Below are 22,307 nucleotides of genomic sequence, written 5' to 3'. Positions count from 1 at the left end.
GCACACGGGCTCCAGAGTGAGTGGGCTCTGTAGTTTGGTGCATGGGCTTAGTTGCCCTGAAGCATGTGGGATCTTAGTTCCCCAACCAGGGATCAAACCCACATACCCTGCATTGGAAGGTGTGTTCTTAACCACTTAACCACCAGGGAAGTGCCTCAAGCTTTTTTTTTTTTTTTTTTTTTAATAAATTTATTTATATTTTATCTATTTTTTTTGGCTGCATTGGGTCTTCGTTGCTGCTGCACACGGGCTTTCTCTAGTTGCGGCGAGCGGGAGCTGCTCTTCGCTGCAGTGCGTGGGCTTCTCATTGCAGTGGCTTCTCTTGTTGCAGAGCACGGGCTCTAGGTACGCGACTTCAGTAGTTGCGGCTCGCGGGCTCTCGAGTGCAGGCTTAGTAGTTGCAGGCGCGCAGACTTAGTAGTTGTAGGCGCACCGGCTTAGCTGCTCCGCGGCACGTGGGATCTTCCCAGACCAGGGCTTGAACCCGTGCCCCCTGCATTGGCAGGCGGATTTTTTTTTTTTCTGTTTTGAATTTTATTTATTTTTATACAGCAGGTTCTTATTAGTCATCCATTTTATACATATCAGTGTATACATGTCAATACCAATCTCCCAATTCATCACACCACCATCACCCCCGCCACTTTCCCCCTTGGTGTCCATACGTTTGTTCTCTACATCTGTGTCTCTATTTCTGGGCAGGCGGATTCTTAACCACTGCTCCACCAGGGAAGTCCCCCTCAAGCTTTTTTAAAAACTCCTTCTCAAATGACAATTCACTAAAAAAAAAAACTCAAATATTTATTGCCTTTTAAAAATTGCTTTTATACTAGGTCAAATTATATAGATTCTAATATTTAGGAATAGTCACACTTTTTGCTCATCTTACTGGATATAACAGAATCTTTGATTTATTTTGATGTATTAAAAAAATAGTTTGTGTCAAGTAATGAATGTCTTTCTTCCTAAAAAGCAAAGGAAGAAAGGATGGGAGGGAGGTAAGGAGGGAGGGAAGAAGGGAAAATGTTTCAGGGAGTACAAATTCTTGAGTGTAGGTCAGTTCATTCCAGAGCAGATTAGAGAAGAAAGCCTCTGTACTATGGCAGCCCAGCTGTTGTTCCCTTGTCCACCTAACAATCAAGCCTCAGTAAATGAAAGCTCAAGGAGAAACACTAGCCAAGAAGAACCGAAAGTGTGCTCCTTGCCCAAATGCTGCATTCAAACAACATAATAAAGTTGTAAGACAGAAAATTTTACACCGGGTAAGCTGCAAGTACTGGAGTTTCATCTATTGCCAGAACCTTTGGAGTCATCAGGAGTCCTGTTTATTTAAAGATCTAATTACTCACTCTTTCTCTTAAAAATCAGATGAAAACCTTAGACTCTTTCCTTTCTCTTCCCCCCTTTCCCTTCCTGCTCACTTCCTTTTCCTGTTCCTTTCTCTTCCTAATCCTTCCCTATTTTCCCCTTCCCTTCTGCATTCAGGGTGATGAGGAGGTGAAGGAGATGTGCAAGGGTACATCAGCTGCCAGCGCCCGAGGAGACGGAGTGCAAAGCAGGGAGGGGGAAGCCACGAGGAGGCTCTCAGCGGTGCGAGGTGTGCACACCATCCCCCGAACATGCAGGACTGGGATGGCGGGTGGTTGCATGGACGTGGTAGGTGAAGGAGACAATGAGATTGGGAGATAGATACAATGAGAAAATAAATTGATTGAAACAGTCAGCAGTTAGCTTTGAAAATAATGAGAGCCAGATTTCTCACTGTTGGAGAAGGTACTTACATACATGGAAAGGGAGACCAGAAATAGCCCTGATGTGCTGAATTAGAATTGTAAGTATCAGTATAAAGGCATGTTTTAAAATTTCCTTCGATGGAGCTATATTCAGACTATTCCTTCCTCAGCGAGCAATGACCCAGTTCACACTTGAGACAGTGCCTGTGGAGACCTTAGTTATAGTAGAAAAGGGGTAAAATATATTTTTCTTCTTGTTTTTTCTTAAAGGTCACTGAGCAAAATCAAAGGCCAAAAGAATACCACAAGTAAAATTTTTAAAAAGGAAAAAGTAAACAAAGTGATAAAACATTGTATTTATTTACAGTAAAACTGCCCAGAGAATATAAAAATCAACGCAAATACCGTTTACTTCAGTGTATATGTAAGACACATGTAATAATTCTGTATATACGCAATATGTGATAAAATATACTTCACCGTACATGTCATGCCGGCAAATACAATAGAAAAAAGAGCCTGCAGATTGAGTGAAAGAAAAAACCTCCAGTGGAAGTTGAAAACAACATTCTAGCTGGCAGTAAAACTGCACAGCAGGTGCCATTTGGGGAATAAAAAGGAAATATATTTTAAAAGCTTAGTGTTTTTTTTAGAAGGTTCTCAAAAAAAAACGCCATTTTCTTAAAAAACATTTTTGTTAACTTGAAACTTCATGTTTTCCGTTTTCCCCATAGATTTAATAATTCCAGTCAACATTCTAATGGGATATTTATATCAGAACTTAAAAAAATATGATATTGAAAATCACATATTATGATTAGGTAAGAATAGAAAGCAATGATGGGGAAAAATAGTGTTACCAATAATTCAAATATCTTATATAACAGAATAACAATAATCTTAAAGGTATAGTGGTAACATTGGAATAAAAGACCATTGATGGAAGAAAATGGAGAGTACAGAAATAGACCTTGTTATCGGATTTAATATAAGATAAAGGAGGAATTACAAATCAATGAGAAAGGAGAAAAATATCAAAGAAATAATGGCAATTTGTGAATTTTTTTTAAAAGCCAATTTAAGTGTTCACCTCATCCTCCATTTGCAAATAAAATTAAAATAGATTAAATATTAAAACCTTAAGAAATCAAAACCAAAGGAGAAAAAAACTCAGATAATAAAGGTAAAGATTTGTCAAACATCTGATGAAGCTTATTAAATACAGAAGGAACATAATATTGAAAATATAAAAATATTATACATATGCACCTAGATACATTAACTGAGATATGAAAGAAAGTAGCAGACTGGAAAAAGTATTTTAACGGCAAAAATGACAAGAAAGGGGCTATTTCATTAACTTTACAAAAAGTTCATACAAATCAGTAAGAAAATTGCAAATGATATCAGCCAGTAATTCTCAAATGAAAAAATAAAATTACCCAAAAATAAGTTACAAAAATGTCCTTACAACTAGTCAAAGAAAGGCAGTAATTTAAAAAGCAACACTTCTACATCAAAAACCAAGATAATATTTGTGGTAGACTCTTACCTTGGTTTTCTCTTTCAGTCTCCAAAACCCTACCCTCAAAGCCTTTGCCTGGCCTGTCCTCCAACCAATCTTTAACTATTACATGATTCTTACCCTGTCTTAGTCAAGCTCTCTTATTCAAAGACCCACTTTACATCAGATCCCCCCAAAAAGCCTAATAAATATCCCAACTTTGCCCTCATGCTTCTGAGATGCTCCAAAGATTCTGTCAAGGTAATGAATGGTCTCCTTTACCGAGGGAAGCAATACATTCAGCTTTGCCTTATGACCAGGTTATGTTGGTGGTGTTCCAGGGTAGCTGGTGCCCACAGTATGAGAGCAAAAGACTGGAAAAATTCATTCTAAATGCCTAATTAAAGGAAAGTTACTAAAATGTAGTATATTATTTCAAAGAAATAGACAAATGTGGAATAAGTGGGATATGCTTGGGTTATATTATATTAATAGATTAAGTTAAATATAGCAAAACTGTATTTATAATATGGTTCCATCTATGGGTTCATAAAAGCATGTTAAGAGAGAAAGGAAAGGAGGGCGAGACAAAGAGAGGAAGAAAAGGAGAGGAGAGAGAACAAGAGAGCATGAGAACAGCTCCTGCTTGCCTTTTTTTTTTTTTTTTTTTTTTTGTGGTTTTTGTGGTATGCGGGCCTCTCACTGTTGTGGCCTCTCCCGTTGCGGGGCACAGGCTCCGGACGCGCAGGCTCAGCGGCCATGGCTCACGGGCCCAGCCGCTCCGCGGCATGTGGGATCCTCCCGGACCGGGGCACGAACCCGTGTCCCCTGCATCGGCAGGCGGATTCTCAACCACTGCGCCACCAGGGAAGCCCTTTTCTGCTTTTTTTATTCTCAAATTTTCTTTAATGAAAACAATTTAATAATAAAAGTATTTTGAAAAAATGATTAGGAAGTAACTTTTAAACAATATTAGCTAAAAATAAATAGGACAAAATGTTCTTTCCCAGACTTGTATGCAGAGTACAAAGGCTAGGAAGGTATGTGAGTGAGAGGGACATAATTCATGCAATGCTCCCTCTTCAGCTATTGAAGCACCCTCAACCATAAAAATTTTTTAAAGTTACTAGTCAGAGGACTGCTGGTGAAGAGAGACCCTACTGGTATTTGAGGGAAAAGACAGACTATTTCGGTCAGGTAGGTAAACTTCTTTGAGTGTAAATGATCACTGCATCACATTTTCTAAAATCAAGGTGGTTTCCATAATCCCCACAAATAATGGGGCTCTCTTATTGTCTTGTATATGTGACTAGATTAAAATTATTAACAGAGAGGATGCACAGCTTCTTTCTTTCCTTTCCCCCCAAACTGCTTCCACAAAACTTTCAGGGACTGCCTACTTAAGCTTCTTCCTTCTTCCCTTAGGAGTGGAAAAGAAAGGCCTAGAAAGAACTACAGTTCTCAGGGGACTGCATGCTTCTGGGAGCACGTGGCTTGTGCTCCAGAAGCTAGAAGGAAAGTGGCAATCAAGAGACTTTTAGGGGGACGTCCCTGGTGGCACAGTAGTTAAGAATCTGCCTGCCAATGCAGGGGACACGGGTTTGAGCCCTGGTCCGGGAAGATCCCACATGTTGCGGAGCAACTAAGCCCGCGAGCCACCACTACTGAGCCCATGTGCCACAACTACTGGAGCCAGCACGCCGAAAGCCCAAGCTCTGCAACAAGAGAAGCCCAGGCACCGAAATGAAGGGTAACCCCCGCTCCCCACAATTAGAGAAAGCCCACGTGTAGCAACAAAGACCCAAAGCAGCCAAAACTAAACAAAAAATTAAATCCTTAAAAAAAAAAGAGATTGGAATTTCTTTTGGAGCTGCACTTGAAATGTAACACCACTCCCACCCATGCTGAAGCAGAAAAGCCTCCTTTTGCTTCATTACTCTTATGTTGAACTCTGAATTAGTAAAGGAGTGTCACTGATTTTTTTTAAGTATGCATATTGAAAATAGAAAACAGAATTGAAAAGCAAAACTGGATTTTCATCTAGAATTTATACAAAGAAAAGAGAAATGCTGTATATGGTATATAAGAGGACAGGGGCTGGAAAGGTGTTTGATAGTGAAGGGGGCTCATTTAACTGGACCTACCACAGCTGGAAGGGAAAACCTCTCTTAAGTACCAAACTCCCCTAACTCTGCTTCATATTTACCAAACAACATTATATTGTTTCTTGGTTACTTTGGTACCAGCAAATGGGTGCCAGATAACAGATACAAGTAATCCAGCTGATGGAAACATTGATATTTTAAAAATTAATAAAGTGATCTTCTAGCACACACACACACACACACACACACACACACACACACACACACACACACTGACCTACTAAGTGCTTGGCTAGAGTAAACCAGATATTTGAAAGCTGTGATTATGAAAGTTCCAGAACTCTAAAGAAGAGAGATCAAATCCTGGCCAGTGGTAATTTACCAGAATTTAGTGCTGGTCAGTGTGGGCGAAACATCACCACAGGTATTAAAACAAAGGAAAAAAACCTCTGATGCATTTATGATCATTAAGAAACTATTGATAGAGTATTGATTTAAAATTCATAGAAGTACTGTAGAATACCAGTCAATAATAATAACAACAAATCCCATTAACTTGTTAGCAAATAGTAAGATTATTTCTTTGAAGAAATTTCATATCTTAGGTGAGGTAATGCTGGTGTCTGCCAACCAAAGCGCATTCTTCATGCACTGAAAGCTGATCATCTATTGTTCTACTCAGCCATGAATATCTGAATGATCACATTAGTAATAAAAACCACATCAGTACCAGTAATAATAACCCCAACAGCCTTGAGTCTGAAAGATATTTGGTGTTGGTTTATACATATCTATGTGTATTCCGAATCATCCTATAACAGGACACATTACAGCATGGACTGAATCACATAAAGGCTCTCACTTCAAGCCATTTAAATGGGTGTGTTTTTCAAAATACCAAAAGACCCTGCTATACTACTATGTCATCTCTTATAATCTGGCATGGATATAGGGGAGTTCATAAGGGATTCCAGCATCTTTGTGTATTTAAAGCTCATGGGTAACACACATTAAATAAGAAGTATGGCTGAATTTTTTAAAACAAAGATTAAATTATAATAAATACAATAAGAATATGTAAATAAAACCATACACAAGAAGGCAAACAGGCAGGGTGGTTAGTACTTGAAATCAGTATAGTATTACGTCATGATTTAGGATTCTTCTGAGTTTGTTTCACAGACACACTACATATTTAAAATAATTTTGTGGCTAGGAGTTTAATTTTGGTGACTAAAAGTTAAAATAACATAACAAGAAGTGTTAGAAATACCTGAAAAATACAGAACATTTGTTGAGTTGTTTTGTGCACGTTGAGTAGCAGAGGAAACTTGATCTCAGCAGCTGCACATTAAATGTTACCACCTCACCTCCATTAACAGCACGATTACCTAAAATAAGTGTGTTTTCAGAATCCTCTGTACGCGGGCCTCTCACTGTTGTGGCCTCTCCCGTTGCGGAGCACAGGCTCCGGACGCGCAGGCTCAGAGGCCATGGCTCACGGGCCCAGCCGCTGCGCGGCATGTGGGATCTTCCCGGACCGGGGCACGAACCCGTGTCCCCTGCATCGGCAGGCAGACTCTCAACCACTGCGCCACCAGGGAAGCCCCCAGGGAAGCCCCCTCTGGTGTTTTGATGTTAGAATCTTTGGTTCATCAAGTCCGATGAACAACTATTAATTAAGTACCTTCTATGTTCAAGATACTATACTGTAGGAGGCATAAAGAAATCTTTAAAAATATTTCCTGTTCTTAAGTAACTTACACTTTAGTTGCTTCCAAACTGCAGCTATTTGATGTTAGTTGATCATATCTCCTTTGTATTTATTATACTTTCAGAATAAAAGCTGAAGTCGTAAATAAAATATAATGTCATCGTTTTAGCATCAGCCGTGCTTTTGTCAATATTTGAGCTGGTGGCATTCAAAAAATGTTAAACATAAGCATTCTTGGAGAGTTTAAATATGGTCAGATTGAGATGAGGTTTTCTTTAAAAAATAGAGGCAAGAGTATAATTTTGAATGTGAGAATTGATGACGGTTGTACTTGTTAAAGAAGGAAAGGCAATGTGCATGAATCATTACAAACCTACTACTACAGACTGACAACTGAAACAAACAAACACCCAGGGGCATTGGCTTGGTAACATTATTGGCATGTGCGCAATGCAGCAATTTAGGAGGTTGAGAACTATATAAGTGTCCAGAGAACTTTTCAGATGACTGTAACACCATCAATTCAAAGTTTCAGATGACTATAAGACCATCAGTTCAAAGTTCCTTTTTATTAGATAATGTATACACGAGATACATTTGATACAAATGTATCTTGATACAAAATCAAAAAGTAGAAAAGGATATATGGTAAAAGGTAAATCTCCCTTCTACCTAGTACTCTTCTCAGAAGAAAAGGACTGCTACCAGTTGCTTGCAGCTAAAACCATCATTTATATGATCTTTCTTCTCCAAAATTTTTCACTCTTTCTGTACTTCTACTTTGTTGTCTCCAACCTTAATCCATATACTTATTCTACACGGTGTTTAAAGAGGACTATATTACAAAGTTCACACGCTGAAACAGGCTAATATAATAAATATGAACTGCTAAAGTTAGCCAACTTGTCAAGATTATGTTAATGGTCTTTGGATCCTTTTCTTAATTTGAAAGAGAACCTCTCACCTTTATCAACGTGTATTTTCAGAACTAGATAGGTTTATCTGAAGCAATCACTATGCCAGGGTGAGCGAAATTAGCCTGAGTTACACAAATCAAGCACAACTTGGAGCGAGGGTCATCCCCAAAGCCATTGAGACAAGGTGGAAATGGACCTTGTTGAGGCACCCTCAGGGTCTAGGACCCTAAAATATATTTGTGACATTGACACAAATTTGAAGAAGACACAACTTATTTGTTTTTTTTTTTTTTTTTTTTTTCGGTACGCGGGCCTCTCACTGTTGTGGAGCACAGGCTCCGGACGCGCAGGCTCAGCGGCCGTGGCTCACGGGACCAGCCGCTCCGCGGCACGTGGGATCCTCCCGGACCGGGGCTCGAACCCGCGTCCCCTGCATCGGCAGGCGGACTCTCAACCCCTGCGCCACCAGGGAAGCCCTAATTTTTTATTTAGAAAAACAAAACAAAATACATGACTTGCCTGGAATTGTGAGGATAAAGTGAGTATATTTAGCTATACAGGATTAGGAAAAGTTCTTCTATAAACTTAAGAGAAAATTATTTAATTGATAAAATTATATCATATTACACTCTAGTGGGGTGGGTTTTTTATGTTTGGTCACCTCGTGTGGCATGTGGGATCTTACTTCCCAGACCAAGGATCGAACTCACACCCCCGGCAGTGCAAGCGGAGAGTCTTAACCACTGGACCATCAGGGAATTCCCTATAATCTCGTGCTTAAAATCTATTATTAGGTTAGAGACATCTCCTGATGATTATAGCAGGTATTCAGAATACTAGGTTTTGTGTATGCCCACAAAGCCACTTAGGTTGGAAGACTGCTGAGGCTGATGACCTAGACTTCACTAAGTTTGATTTCACTTTATTTTACTATTAAAAGAGTAAAAAGAAATGCAAAGATTAAACAAGATATAATGGTACAAATGAGTGGAGAGGGTTCCCTGATTCTTCTCTTTTTCCTCAGAGAGCTAAGACCTAGGTTCTGTCACAAAGGAGAGACCAAGTCAGTGCTCAAGGACTGATCCTATTACCATATGAGAAAAAATGTTCACCTCCTAGTGAACCACTAAGCCTACTGAAATTCCAGTCCGGTAAGCTTGGCTACAACCTACCAAACCTATAATAGGTCCAGGCTCCAGAAAATGAAAAGACAAATTATAAGATAATTCAGCAAATATTTATTGAATACCTATTAAATGTTGTATCTAGTTTTACATTAGGTTCAATTTTTCTGCCATTTGGAGGGAAGGTAGAGATTCCTATGATGTTTTATATAAATGGGTCAACTATCTCAATAATACTAGAGTAACTGCTTTATCAAGCAGCAGGTTGAACTGTGGGCCAGTATTCTTTTTCTCTCATTACGGTATTACTGCAGAAGATTTTACATAATTATAGCAATTTTTAAAATGTCTTAGGGATATGAGCCCACATACTTCTAGTTCATTTCTAAAAATCCACATATTCCAGACAGATTCTAAATCTATTAAAGACACCAAAGGCAGATTATCCTATCCACATGACTTTAAAAAATAGATCAGGGACTTATATTTTTCTCAGGTAAGCTGATTTAGTGACAACAGCAGGTATGAAGGAAGTGGCACCAACTTCCTGTTCCCCTGTTCTTTCATGCCTGGCCTCAGGGTAGACAGCTTTTCCAGTCCACACAGTCACCCCAGGGTGGATAGAAATGGCTACTTCCATGGTGTTAATGGCTCCTTCAGGACCATGCCTTGTCCATAAGTCATCCACAAAGCCCTCTCTGGGGAAAGGGGCTAGAGAGGCAAGGTAGGGTCTCAGCACTGGTGTTTATGGCTATAGTCCAGAGTTTACATAATGCACCCTAGCCTGTTTCTGTCTATCAGAAGCAGGAACTTGTCCTACTCTGCCATCTTTGTTACATAAGAGGCAAGGGTCTTTGCATAGTGAAGACCCATTCACAGAACCAAACCTAACTATCTTGCTTAGGATTACAAAGTTCAGTAATATGTAGAAAATAAAATACTTTCATGGACATGAGGTGCTGACTGGTATAAAATATTCTCTAATTTACTATATAATGCATTCCATTCCAAACTAAATTATGACTTTTTCCCAAGAGGAGATAATCATAAACATTCTTTAAGTAATTCCTCATTAAAGGCCTGACATAACCTCCTAACCAAATGAAATGATTTCATAAGAATGTAATCTCCAATTTGTCACATTATGGCTAACAGCTGGTATCTATTCTTTTTTTTTTTTAATTCTTAATAATATTATACTATTTCCCTTTTTTTTTTTGGCTGCATTGGGTCTTTGTTGCTGCACACGGGCTTTCTCTAGTTGTGGCGAGCGGGGGCTGCTCTTTGTTGTGGTGTGCGGGCTTCTCATTGCGGTGGCTTCTTTTGTTGCAGAGCACAGGCTCTAGGTATGCAGGCTTCAGTAGTTGCATCATGCAGGCTCAGTAGTTGCAGCACATGGGCCCTAGAGCATGTGGGCTTCAGTAGTTGTGGTGCACGGGCTTAGCTGCTCTGTGGCACATGGGATCTTCCCGGACCAGGGATCAAACCCACGTCCCCTGCATTGTCTGGCAGATTTTTAACCACTGCGCCACCAGGGAAGTCCTATTTTTTTTTCTAATAATCAAAAGCAAGGTTGTAGTACATGCCTGTATTATAGGCTTAATAGTCACCATATAAGTTCTACATCTTTAATAAATCGTTTTTTCATGTTCATAATAATAAAGAAATAGAAAACAGAGGAATCAACTGCAGTTGTCCAGAATTCAATTCTGACTGATATATAAAATAGTTTTCCCACTTCCAAGATTATAGAACTCTTTTGTTTTCACACCTAAAATTTGAAAACTTCAAGGATGGGCAAGCCCTGACAGATGAAGAAAAATATACAAACTGGGCAAGTCCACAATGACCATATTTTTATTTCAAGAAAACATGTATTTTTATGAAAATGGTAAGATAATACTGTTAAACTTTCGAGTTTTGAGGAAAATGCCCCCAAAATATAGATTTATTTGTTAGCTTAAAATTATTTGAAAATACTGAAAAACACTAGGACGAAAGCAAGTTACCTACAATTCAAAAACTATTTAAAATTCCATAAAAAAGAAGACAAAGTCCCCCACATTAACCCTCTCATCTCTTTCCTCCAGAATAGCCTATGCTACACAGATTAGCTATACAGACTTATAAATTTATTTTTTAAAAATGAAATCAAACTGGCCTGGAATTTGCTTTTTCTTTTTAATTAATCATGGATACTTTCCTGATCAGTACAAATGGATCTACTTCACTGGTTTAAATAGCTGCAAAGCATTTCATTACATGGATGCTGCATAATGTTTTTGATCATTTCTCTATCCTTGTAATGTACCTTTTGGTACATATTTTATTATGTCTGTGTGATTGGTGAAAACACTGTGGTCCTTCTACACTGGGGTGGGGGAAAAGATTTGGTAAACTTTGAGGTCACCAAAGCATCTTCTTGAAAAACACAACTTTAGAAAATAGCCTACACTTGTATTAGACTATGTTCTTGAGGAAAAAAAGAATCAGAGAAAGAAAAGGAATAAGAAACACACATACACACACACACACACACACACACACACACGGATGGAGAAAGAGAAAGTAATTATCTTGTGTGTTTATATTTATAATGAGACAATATTAAGAAAAACTGGATGAGAAAGCTAGTTATAAAATGAGACTTTTAACCTCAAAAGGTGAAAATGTTTAAAGTCTGAAACTCTGAGCGCAAGTTAACCCGTACTTGTTTTGTGCTGTAAAGATTAAATTTGTTGGCCTGCAGAAGAGATGAAGTAGTTCAAATTGCAAAGTGAAGTTAATGAAAAATGCAAAACCCTAATCAGCTTTAGTTGGGAGTCAGCATTACAGAACAGCACTCTCAGGAAATTATGTTGCAAGCCATTACTACAGTGTTTTGCTGTTATTAACTGGAAGTAAGAACTGAGGCATAAAGAGCCAGAAAGAAGCAAGCCATCAGCAAACTCCAATAAACAGAGGAAATACAACAATGATGAACTAGGAAATACATTACTTTACCATTTTTATGCATTATTTCATGTTTCAAAGTTTGCTTCTAAGACCACTGATTATATTCTACCTCTGGGATCATTACCACAGGATAATGATAAGAGAGTATGAACTCTGGAGTCTAGATGGGCCTGGGCTCAAATCTCAGCCCTAAACTTTTCTAGCTGAGTCACCTCAAAAAGTTATTTAGTGTATTGGGTCTCAGTTTCTACTTATAAAATAAAAATAACAGTAGATGTTCAGTAAATGTTGGTTAATGAGATCTCGATAATATACCTAGAAAATCATACTGGGAGCAATGCCTTGGCATGAATGAAACACTTAATTACTCCAAGCACTGGTTCTCAAATCAGCAGCAGCAGCATCACCTTTGAGCTTATTAGAAATGCAAATTCATGGGCCCTACCTAAACCTACTGAATTAGATGGCCTGAGATGGGGCCCAGGAAGCTTTTGTATAAGCTCTCCAGATGATTCTTATGCACTTGCCTTAGAGTTAAGCTAGACATGATTTTTATGTGATCATTTCCATTAATGAACATTAAGGGATCCAGCAATCACCTACAGGGCTGTTATCCTACAGGCACAGAAGGAACAGTGTCTTAGACCTGTGATACTTTTAAAGGCTTATGAAAATTCCAGTTATAAGATAAATAAGTATTAGGGATATACAACATGATAAATATAATTAACACTGCTGTATGTTATATATGAAAGTTAAGAGAGTAAATCCTAATTCCTCAAAATAAGGAAAAAATATAGACTTATGAAAAATGTTTTAATATTATTCCTCCTAAAGTCAGAAAAACATTAACATAATGATAATAATAAATATATAATAGTGAATCCAGAATGGATTGTATCTTGATACCAAAGCAGTTTTAAAATTAATTAACTTGAGTCAAAGCAATCTTGAGAAAGAAGAACAAAGCTGGAGGTATCATGCTCCCCTGTCTTCAGACTATACTACAAAGCTACAGTAATCAAAAACAGTATGTACTGACACAAAAACAGACACATAGATCAATGGAACAGGCTAGAATCCAGAAATAAACCCATGCACTTATGGTCAATTAATGTACAACAAAGGATGCAAGAATATACAATGGGGGAAAGACAGTCTCTTCAATAAGTGGTACTGGGAAAACTGAACAACTAAATGTAAAAGAATGAAATTAGAACATTATCCACACCATATACAAAAAAAACCCAAAACCTCAAAATGGATTAAAGACTGAAATGTAAGACTGGAAACCATAAAACACCTTGAAGAAAGCACAGGCAGAATACTCTTTGATATAAATTGTAGCAATATTTTTTTGGATCTGTCTCTGCTAAGGCAAAGGAACCCAAAGCAAAAATAAACAAATGGACCTGATTAAACTTAAAAGCTTTTGCACAGCAAAGGAAACCATCAATAAAATGAAAAGACAGCCTACTGAATGGGTGAACATATATGCAAATGATATGACCAATAAGGGGTTAATATCCAAAATATATAAACAGCTCATACAACTCAATATCAAAAAAACGAACAATCCAATCAAAAAATGGGCAGAAGACCTGAATAGACATTTTTCCAAAGATACATACATATGGCTGATAAGCACATGAAAACATGCTCAATATCGCTATTTTAAAGAAATGCAAATCAAAACCACAGTATCACCTCATACCAGCCAGAATGGCTATCATCAAAAAGATCACAAATAAATGTTATCAAGGATGCTGAGAAAAGGTGATCTCTGTCAATCACTGGTGAGAATGTAAATTGGTGCAGTTGCTATGGAAAACAGTATGGAGGTTTCTCAAAGAAACTAAAAATAAAACTACCACATGATCCAGCAATTCCACTCCTGGGTGTACATCTGAAGAAAATAAAAACACTAACTCAAAAAGATACATGCACCACAATGTTCATAGCACCATTATCTACAATAGCCACAGTATGGAAGCAACCTAAGTGTCCATCAACAGATGAAACAGATGAATGGATAAAGAAGATGAATGGATATGGAAATCTATACATATACTACATATATATCATATATATAGTGTTTCACTGTGTGTGTGTATATATATGTACACACATACACACAATGGAATACTACTCAGCCATGAAAAAGAATGAAATTTTGCCATTTGCAACAACATGGATGGACTTGGAGGGCATTATGCTTAGTGAAATAAGTCAGACAATGAGAGAAATATTGTATCACTTATATGTAGAATCTAAAAAATGAAACAAATGAATGAATATTACAAAATAGAAACAGTTTCACAGATACGGAGCAGTGGTCCCCAACCTTTTGGGCACTAGGGACTTGTTTCGTGGAAGACAATATTTCCATGGACAGGGAGGTGGGGGACAAGGTTCAGGCGGTAATCCAAGCGATGGGGAATGGCAGATGAAGCTTCACTTGCTCACCCGCCGCTCACCTCCTGCTGTGAGGCCCACTTCCTAACAGGCCGCGGACCAGTACCGGTCCACGGCGGGGGGGTTGGGGACCCCTGATATAGAGAACTAATGTTTACCAGTAGGGAGAGGGAAGGAGGAGGGGCAAGATAAGGGTTGGGAATCAAGAGGTAAAAACTTCTATGTATAAAATAAATAAGCTACAAGGATATATTGTACAGCAAAGGGAATATAGCCAATATCTTATAATACCTTTAAACAGTATAATCAACAAAAATTTTGCATCACTGTGTTGTGAACTAATATTATAAATCAACTACACCTCAATTTAAAAAATTAAATTAAAAATATACATAATTCTAAATTTAAAACTACCTATTATCCCCAAGATATAACCATGGTTAAACTCTTTGGCTTTTTGGGGGTGAGGTGGGGCTGGGAGACTGTCTTTTTGCTCTGCTTATAAATGCATACATAATAGAGACCAATGGAATAGGACTTTTAAACCCTTGATACATTTTTGCCAAATTGCTTTCCAGGTAGTTGGTTCTCCTTTAAATTAATAGCATCAGTGAATGAGAATGTTCACCTCACAGCATCCTTGCCAACTTTAAGTATTATCTTTAAGTTTTTTCTGTTAATTTCATAGTGGGAAAAATGGTTATGAATGTGAACTTATAAAAAAATAAATATTGATGGTTGTGAAAAAAAAATTTTTAATGTATTTCTTATGAAGGAAGGGCCTATGAAGACAAAAGCACCTAAGACCCAGGAAAGTAAAAATGCAACCCTGGTCACCTGAAAACTCGACTGTTAATTTATAAATGTGGACACTGATGGTGCCTGGTAGAAATTGACTATTGTAAGAAATTTGTTATTTTGAGGGTATATTAATTTATAATTTTAAAAAATATGTGTTTCTCACTTAAAAGTGAAACTGGATCACTCAATACCCTCAAGCAACAAAAATAGCAGATGATAAATTATATTCATTATATTACTCTTACTAAATCAGTCAAGTTTATTAGTTCATTTTAGGAAAAGATTTTAAAGAAGTTTTAAACAAAAAGCTTTTCAACCTATGCCTTGGTTAACAGGACAATTCAACTAGTTAGTTCATTCCTCAGAGATTGCACTAAATCATAGTTTTTCTGTATCACTTTAATTGCTGTTGAATTTTCACGGGTATGGGGCAGACATTTTTGTTTTTTAAGGAGGGATAGTGAGGGATTTAAGAAAAGTATTTCATTAGAGGACCACACAGAGGAAGGAGTTGAGTTTCGTGGTTGGGCTATGCAAGACTTCTTTCCTTTTCTGTATTTTCCAAATTTTCATTAATGAACGCGTCATCTTTGTAATTAAAAAGAAAAAAGAAACTAAAAAGAAAGGCAAAGAAGAAAAACGGATATGACATAGTCACCTGCAATTACAAGGCCTGACTTGGAAGACAGGGGATGGGGCTTTGAAGTCTCAGACACATTAAAGGACAGGATTTTTTTTTTTTTTTTTACACTGTCATCCAAAGGGTACTGTAGAATCCTCCCTGATGAATTATTTTGAAAACTTCTTTAAAAATGAATGAAGACCACAAATCATTTTCCACACATGTGATCGCGCTACCTCACTCTACCTTTTCTCTTCAGTTGGCTACGGTTTAAACCGAAGGCCTCCTCAGAGGACTATGAAGTCGGAACGTTTCTCAGGCCATCGTGGTGCCACAGGAGCCGAATGCATCGCCGGCCCGGCCTGGAAGCCCAGGTCTGCCATGGGGGCCTCGGCGGGCGCTCCTGAGGTCGGACCAAACGTGTGCGGGCCGAGCTGGCACCGTGCTGGGCCGGTGCTACAGAGGGCCGGGCGGCGGGCCTCGGTGCGGCGCCGCACCCGCTCCGCCAGCCATCGAACTCGGGCTCCTGAAGGGGAGCCGCGCTGGGGGCGACAGGGGCGGCGGCGGCGGCGGCGGCGGCGGCGGCGGGGGCGGGCGCCTGGCGGCGGCAGCGGCAACCGTGGGGGAGGAGCGGCGGCTGGCGCTGCTGTGGCGACGGACGCGAGGCGGTGGCGGAGGAGACCCACCCCTGTCCACATGGACAGTCGCAGAGGCCTCGGTTGATGCATTCGCGCCTGGGCGGGGTGGGCGGACGGCCGTAGCGGCGGCGGCGGCTGCGGCTGCTGCAAGGAGCGGAGGGCCCGGGGGCGCCTGACGGTCGCGGGGACCTCACCGACCGGGGCGCGCGGGTGCGGCCATTTTACGGCCCGGGACTGAGGGAGGCGTGTTTGTGTGTTCGCCCTCAGCCTCTCTTCCTGCGGGCCCGCCGCTAGGGGAAGCTTCTCGGGCGGCCTGGGCGGGCGGTGGATGGGGAGTCGCGGGCCGAGAGGCACCGGGCCCGGGAAGCGCCGTCGCCGTCGCCGCCGCTCGCGTTCGCCCGGCGGAGCCTGAGCAGCCCAGGCCGCGGGTCTTGCCGCGCGCCCGCTGATAGGCCCGGTAGAAGGCCTGCTTTTGTGTAGGCCCGTTCGGCCGGGGGAGCGTCGCCCGCCTGACGACCGAGTCCTAGGCCCGCAACCCTGCGGCGGTTACCCTCCTGCGGCGCGGCCCCTCATCCCGGCGAACGCGGCGGCGGTGTGGGCCATGGATTAAGGAGGCAGCGGCGTGGGAGGAGGAAGATGGCGACTGGCAAGAGCGACGGCAGCGCCGGGGAGATTACTTTTCTAGAAGGTACATGAATTTCTGCCTTCGAGGGGGTGGGGGTGGGGAACTACAGGAAAATGTGGGCCCCTGATTCCCGGCTATTCAGGTGTGGACGTCGGCTGGGTTTGGGGGGCTCCGGGGCGCTGGCGGGGAGAGAAGGTGCTGCGGACGCGCTGGGTCCGGGTCCGTGCGAGCTAGGGGCTCGGCCGGGAGCCGGGAGGCCGAGGGGGCGTCGGTGGACCGGCCGGGAGCCGGAGTTGGTGCGTGTCCTTTGAGAGTGTACGCGTGTCTTTGACATTTTTTTTTTTTTTTTTTGGTTTCTCTGTGGCGGCCTAAGGATGAGAGCAGATTGCGCTCGGGTCTCGTTTGGTGTTCATGGAAAGTTTCAAATCGCTAAGGCTGGGTGAAATCGGGGGCCAGTCCACGTAGGGAGGGGAGAGGTAGTTTCCTGAGCTTCTTTTATGCGCCCGTCCCCGTCTTTTCTTTTTTCGCGGAGCTTCAGGCTTCCTCTTGCAGCCAGCATTCAGTTTAGGCCTGGCTCCATCAGGTAATCTTACGAAATGTGTTTTGCTAACGAGATTTTAGAAAATAATTTATCGGAACAAAAGAGAACGAGATTCACAGTGTCATTTTGGGGACCGTCACCGAAGCTAATAGACGAAGTTTGAGTGGTTACATTTTAATTCACTTGTGAGGAAAAGTTAAACATTTGTTGCAGGCGGACTAAGGCAGTCGTGAGTAAGAAAAGCCATCTATTATTGTTGCGGATAATGGGTAACAATATTATACGTGGGCTCTTGGCCCACGTATAAGGATCCCTAAAATACGGCTAAATTCGTTGTCGTCGTGGACCAGGAACGCTCAACGTTTATTGCGTAATTGGAATGTGCGTTTCACCGTTGGTGCTGGTGGTTAGGTTTATAGATACGTTTCGGAGAGCGGGTTTACGAGCGTGGTCTATCTGCTGTGCAGTGACCGTTAAAAAAAGATTTAACTCCTCTTCGGATAAAATGCCAAGATGAATTTCAGACGGGGTAAGAGGAGTACTTTAAAGATAACTAGTTGGAAACATTTCTGAATTAAGAAAGTACAGCTTCACTGTGGTACAGGGTCCTCTAAGAGGGTGTGGAAGGATGGGTAAGCCGCGTTTACAGTGTTATTAACTGCACCTGGAACAGGGCCTGGACCACAGTAGGTACTCAGTATTAGGCTAATGAACAAACGGATACTATTGGAGCTGAGTGGGAAAAGAAACCTTCATTTTCTTAATTCCTCTTCCTTGGAGCGTAGCAGAGCCCAAACCAAAAATTTACCTTGTTGTGCAAACCAGCCTTTATTTAAAAGTGATGAGAGTTTTATGTGAGATTTGTGGTAAGAAGATGTGGGAAGCTTGCAAGTTTTTCTGGGTTCACTTCGTATTTCTTTTATGCGATCTCCATTCTCGTTTGGGCAGACTGGTTACCTGTCAGGGGCTGAGAGTGGTGCAGCTTGTGTTACAGGTGGTGCTATGTGATGAACATAGGATAGAAGGAGCATAAATAAGGCCAACAGATACAGGGCCAATGTGAAATTTAAAACTGTTGCTTTTAGTTTATTCTAACTTAAGGGTCTGTGAATTGCTCTAGGGGGTAAACTTGAGTTTCACCATGTCTCCTTCAGCATTCTCAGAAAGCAAGTGAACGGTACCTTGTTTAGAATATGAGCATAAGGGAGAGCAGGCATTTCAGTTTTTCATGTACTGTACTGAATCTTTTGAAATAGATGGGAATGATATTTAGTACTGCTTATATTTTTTTGTGTTTAATATTTTGTACTTAATTCTTTTGGTTCTTTACACTTTTAATGATAAAATACTCCAATATAGCTTGCCAGATATTCACCCATCAAATGTTTATAGTGGCCTACTCTGTACTAGGCACTTCACCAAGGTGAATACAGCAGTGCATAAGATAGTTAGGGTGCTTGCCTTTATGGGACTTACATTTTAGTGGGAGGGACTTTTAATAAATAAGTAAAAGTTAATCCATTTAAAACAGTCTTACCCCACTTTTTTCACATAGTTTCCCTCTTCACTTTAGTTAGATCTGCTCAGTCCTGACAACCTACTTACAATGTCATGCTGCCACACATGTACAAACACACAGTGTTTCCCTTCAACTGTTTTATTTTTCATGGTAGCACTTTTCACATGATAAATTTATGTCTTCATGTTTTTTAGTCCTATTAAAATATAAGCTCCGTAAAAGCAATGGCTTTCTCTTTTCACCATCATATTTCTTGTACGTGGAGCATATTTATTTGTTGTAAGTGAAATAAACAGGATGATAATAGTGTGATAAAGGCTATGGAAGAAAAATACAGAGCAGTGGCCGAATGAGAAAGCCATTTTACATAGTGTTAAAGTCAAGAATTGCCTTACTGAGGAGGTCACACATGTGTTAAGGTAATACCTTAACTGTGGGACTAGAGTATGGCAAAGGGCATGATGTCTCTAAAGGTTCCAAGATGATATAATATTCCATTTGTTTAAAAAAAGGAGGTCGTTATGGCTGAAATGTAGCAAGCAAAGAAGAGAGTGATATGAAAGAGAGGTAGCAGATCATGCAAGATCATGAATTTTTATTTGATTCTGAGAAGTAGGAAGTCATTGAAGAGTTTGGGACAAAGGAGTGTAATGATACGATTTATCTTTTTTTTTTAGAAAACGCTTTGCTCCTGGAGTGAATTAAAGGAGAGCAAGAGTAAAAGCAGGGGTATTAGTTAGGAGAATATTGTAGCAGTCTGAAAAATAGGCGGGCTTGGATTAGGATGGTAGCAGTGGCAATTGGGGAAGAGGAGTGGATAGACTGAAGATCCATTTGGATGTAGAGCTTACGGGACTTCTCGATGCATTGCACATGGAGGATCAGAGTGAGGGAGGGATCAAAGATGACTCCTCGGGTTTTGGTTTGAGGTGTTGCAGGGGGCGCAGGATCCCATTCACTGAGATGGAGTAGACTGGCAGAGGAATGAGAAGTAAGGTAATAGCTCTGCTTTGGTCATCTCAAGTTTGAGGTGCTTGTTTGCTGTCCATTTTCTAAATTATGTTTTACATTCTTATAAAATATTAAGTAAAAAACTAATTCCATTTCCTTTTCTGGCTTCTTTAGGGAAAAAGAGACCTATTGGTCACTATTGTACTTTATTTTGTTGGTATAGTATCACACTGAAATTGTGAATTTAATGAGGCCACAGCTTGTATTGAATTTTTTCTTTCCCCTCTTTGATTTGTTTCTTTCTCTTCTATTCACTTAAGGTTGTCTTCTGCCCCTTTTCCACCTGTGATAGCTAGTTTGGCAGATTTCTCTTTTGTTTATTCATTCAACGGATATTTATTGAGCAACTGTAATGTTGTAGGTACTGTGCTGAGAGGCACAGTGCGGGAGGGAAGGCGGTTTCCCCGTGGGGTTTCCAGTCCAGTGAGGGGAGTCAGTAATCAAATCAGCGCACTTGTAAGTGTAAAATTTCAATGTCAAGTGCAACCAAAGGGGATTATTTGTAATAATGAGAATTTGATCTAATCAGGGCAGTTTGAAGGGTGAATAGGAGAGGGAAGCTGGAGAGACAGAGCTTTCCAGCCAGGGGGAATACAATAGAGGAAGGCTGGCACCTTTAGGGAACTGAAAGGACAGTGTGGTGCTAGTAAGGAGAGTGGTACAAGATAAGACTGGAGGTTAACATCATCAGGTTTGTTTCAGAAAAGGTCATTGGCTACCACACGGAAATAGCTCTAGAGAGGGGCAGAGATTGTTGTCAAGATCAGCTAGGAGACTTGTAGTATAGGGCAAAGGTGATGGTGGTTTAGTTAGCTCGTTCTTGTAACCTTTCTTTTGATATTCTCCCCCTTCTCTTCTCCTCTGGCAAGTCTATCTCCTCTCTCATTTGTTTTTCCTTTATTATACTGTTCTCGTTCATTCTAGCTTTCTTTCCCTTTACCTTTTTTCTTCTACCAACTAATTGCCTCACCAACTTTTCTCCCATTTTTTCTGCTTTCCCTTTCATAGGTATGTATGTGTGGGTGTGTGTGTTTCCTACTTTGTTTTCCTTCTTAATGCTTGCCTTCTCTCATTTGAATTCTAGTTTTTTATCGTTTTCTTTCACTTACTACCTTTCTTTTTCTAGGTATTAGCTGATTGTTCTTGATGTTCTAGATTGACTAGTGTAGTGAGAGAGGTAACAGAGAATGAAGTTATATATTCCATATATCTAGACTTCTGTAAGTTAATTGTTCCTGTTGCCATTACAAAAGTATGTTGACTGTTTGAGATCAAGAGGTGTAGAGGGGGTTATATGACCTAGAGCAAGTAAGTGGGGCAGTCAGAACTGGAGCTTGGGACCTGTCCTATAGCCTTAACCTCCTTCAGCATTTCCTTCCTTCTTTCCTCCCTCCTTCCCTTCTGTATCCCTTTGCTTTCCCATTCTTCTTACCTATTTAACCTTGGGGGTGGGGTGGACAAGAGACGGGAAAATAATAGGGAGGTACGGGGAGTTACCATTTACTGATGAAGCAGCGCTCTAAGAGGGCAAAAGCTGAAGCCACAGGTCTCTTAAGGCCCAACTTCAGAAATTATACAGTGTCACCTCTGTCACATTCGATTGGCCAGAAGGCCACAGAGCCAGCCCAGATTCAAGAGGAGGGGAAGTAGAACCATCACTCAGCAGGAACAGTGGGAAAGAATTTGCAGCCATCTTTAATCCATGCAGCCATCTTTCCTCTCCCATACCTCCCTGTTTTGGGGGGTTTTTTGGTTTGTTTTTTAATACTTTCAACAAAGTCATAGTATTTCTTAAACTTGAAAATGACAGTTCGAGATCCCAAAATTTCAGTTTAGGAAGCTGAAGGAAGACAGAACAAAGTAGACCACACATTTGTAATTTGTTTCAAAGGTATAAATAGCAGCATAAACAGTCCTTGGTTAACTTTCCTTTGATTAGGGACTGATTCAAGAATTTCTAAAACCAAGCAAGCATAAGAAGAAAAGAGGAAGAATGTTCGGAACTTTTCCTTCCTTTTTTCTTTCATTCAGTGACGTCTGGGTCATGGTGGAGTTGTTATCTTTCTCATTTTCATTACCTAAA

At 40.4% G+C, this 22,307-nt stretch overlaps 1 protein-coding gene across 10 annotated transcripts in view; it reads left to right on the top strand.

Moving 5' to 3' along the window:
• Positions 1 to 16,490: 16,490 nt before the first annotated feature.
• The window catches only part of SENP6 (SUMO specific peptidase 6), a 106,352-nt gene continuing 100,535 nt past the window's right edge, over positions 16,491 to 22,307 (top strand). Inside the window, exon 1 of one of the 10 annotated variants that reach the window (XM_059083066.2) lies at positions 16,491 to 17,216. In XM_059083066.2, coding sequence (XP_058939049.1) covers positions 17,165 to 17,216 — 52 coding nt within the window. In that variant the 5' untranslated portion in view covers positions 16,491 to 17,164. The remainder of the gene's footprint in view (positions 17,217 to 22,307) is intronic. The other 9 variants (XM_059083068.2, XM_059083065.2, XM_067011296.1 and 6 more) reach the window with 9 other exon arrangements.

Source organism: Kogia breviceps, chromosome 13, assembly GCF_026419965.1.
Source record: "Kogia breviceps isolate mKogBre1 chromosome 13, mKogBre1 haplotype 1, whole genome shotgun sequence".
In the NCBI taxonomy this organism is placed as follows: Eukaryota; Metazoa; Chordata; class Mammalia; order Artiodactyla; family Physeteridae; genus Kogia; species Kogia breviceps.
Note: the sequence above shows the minus strand (reverse complement) of the source record. Positions and strands in the feature narration are given on the sequence as shown.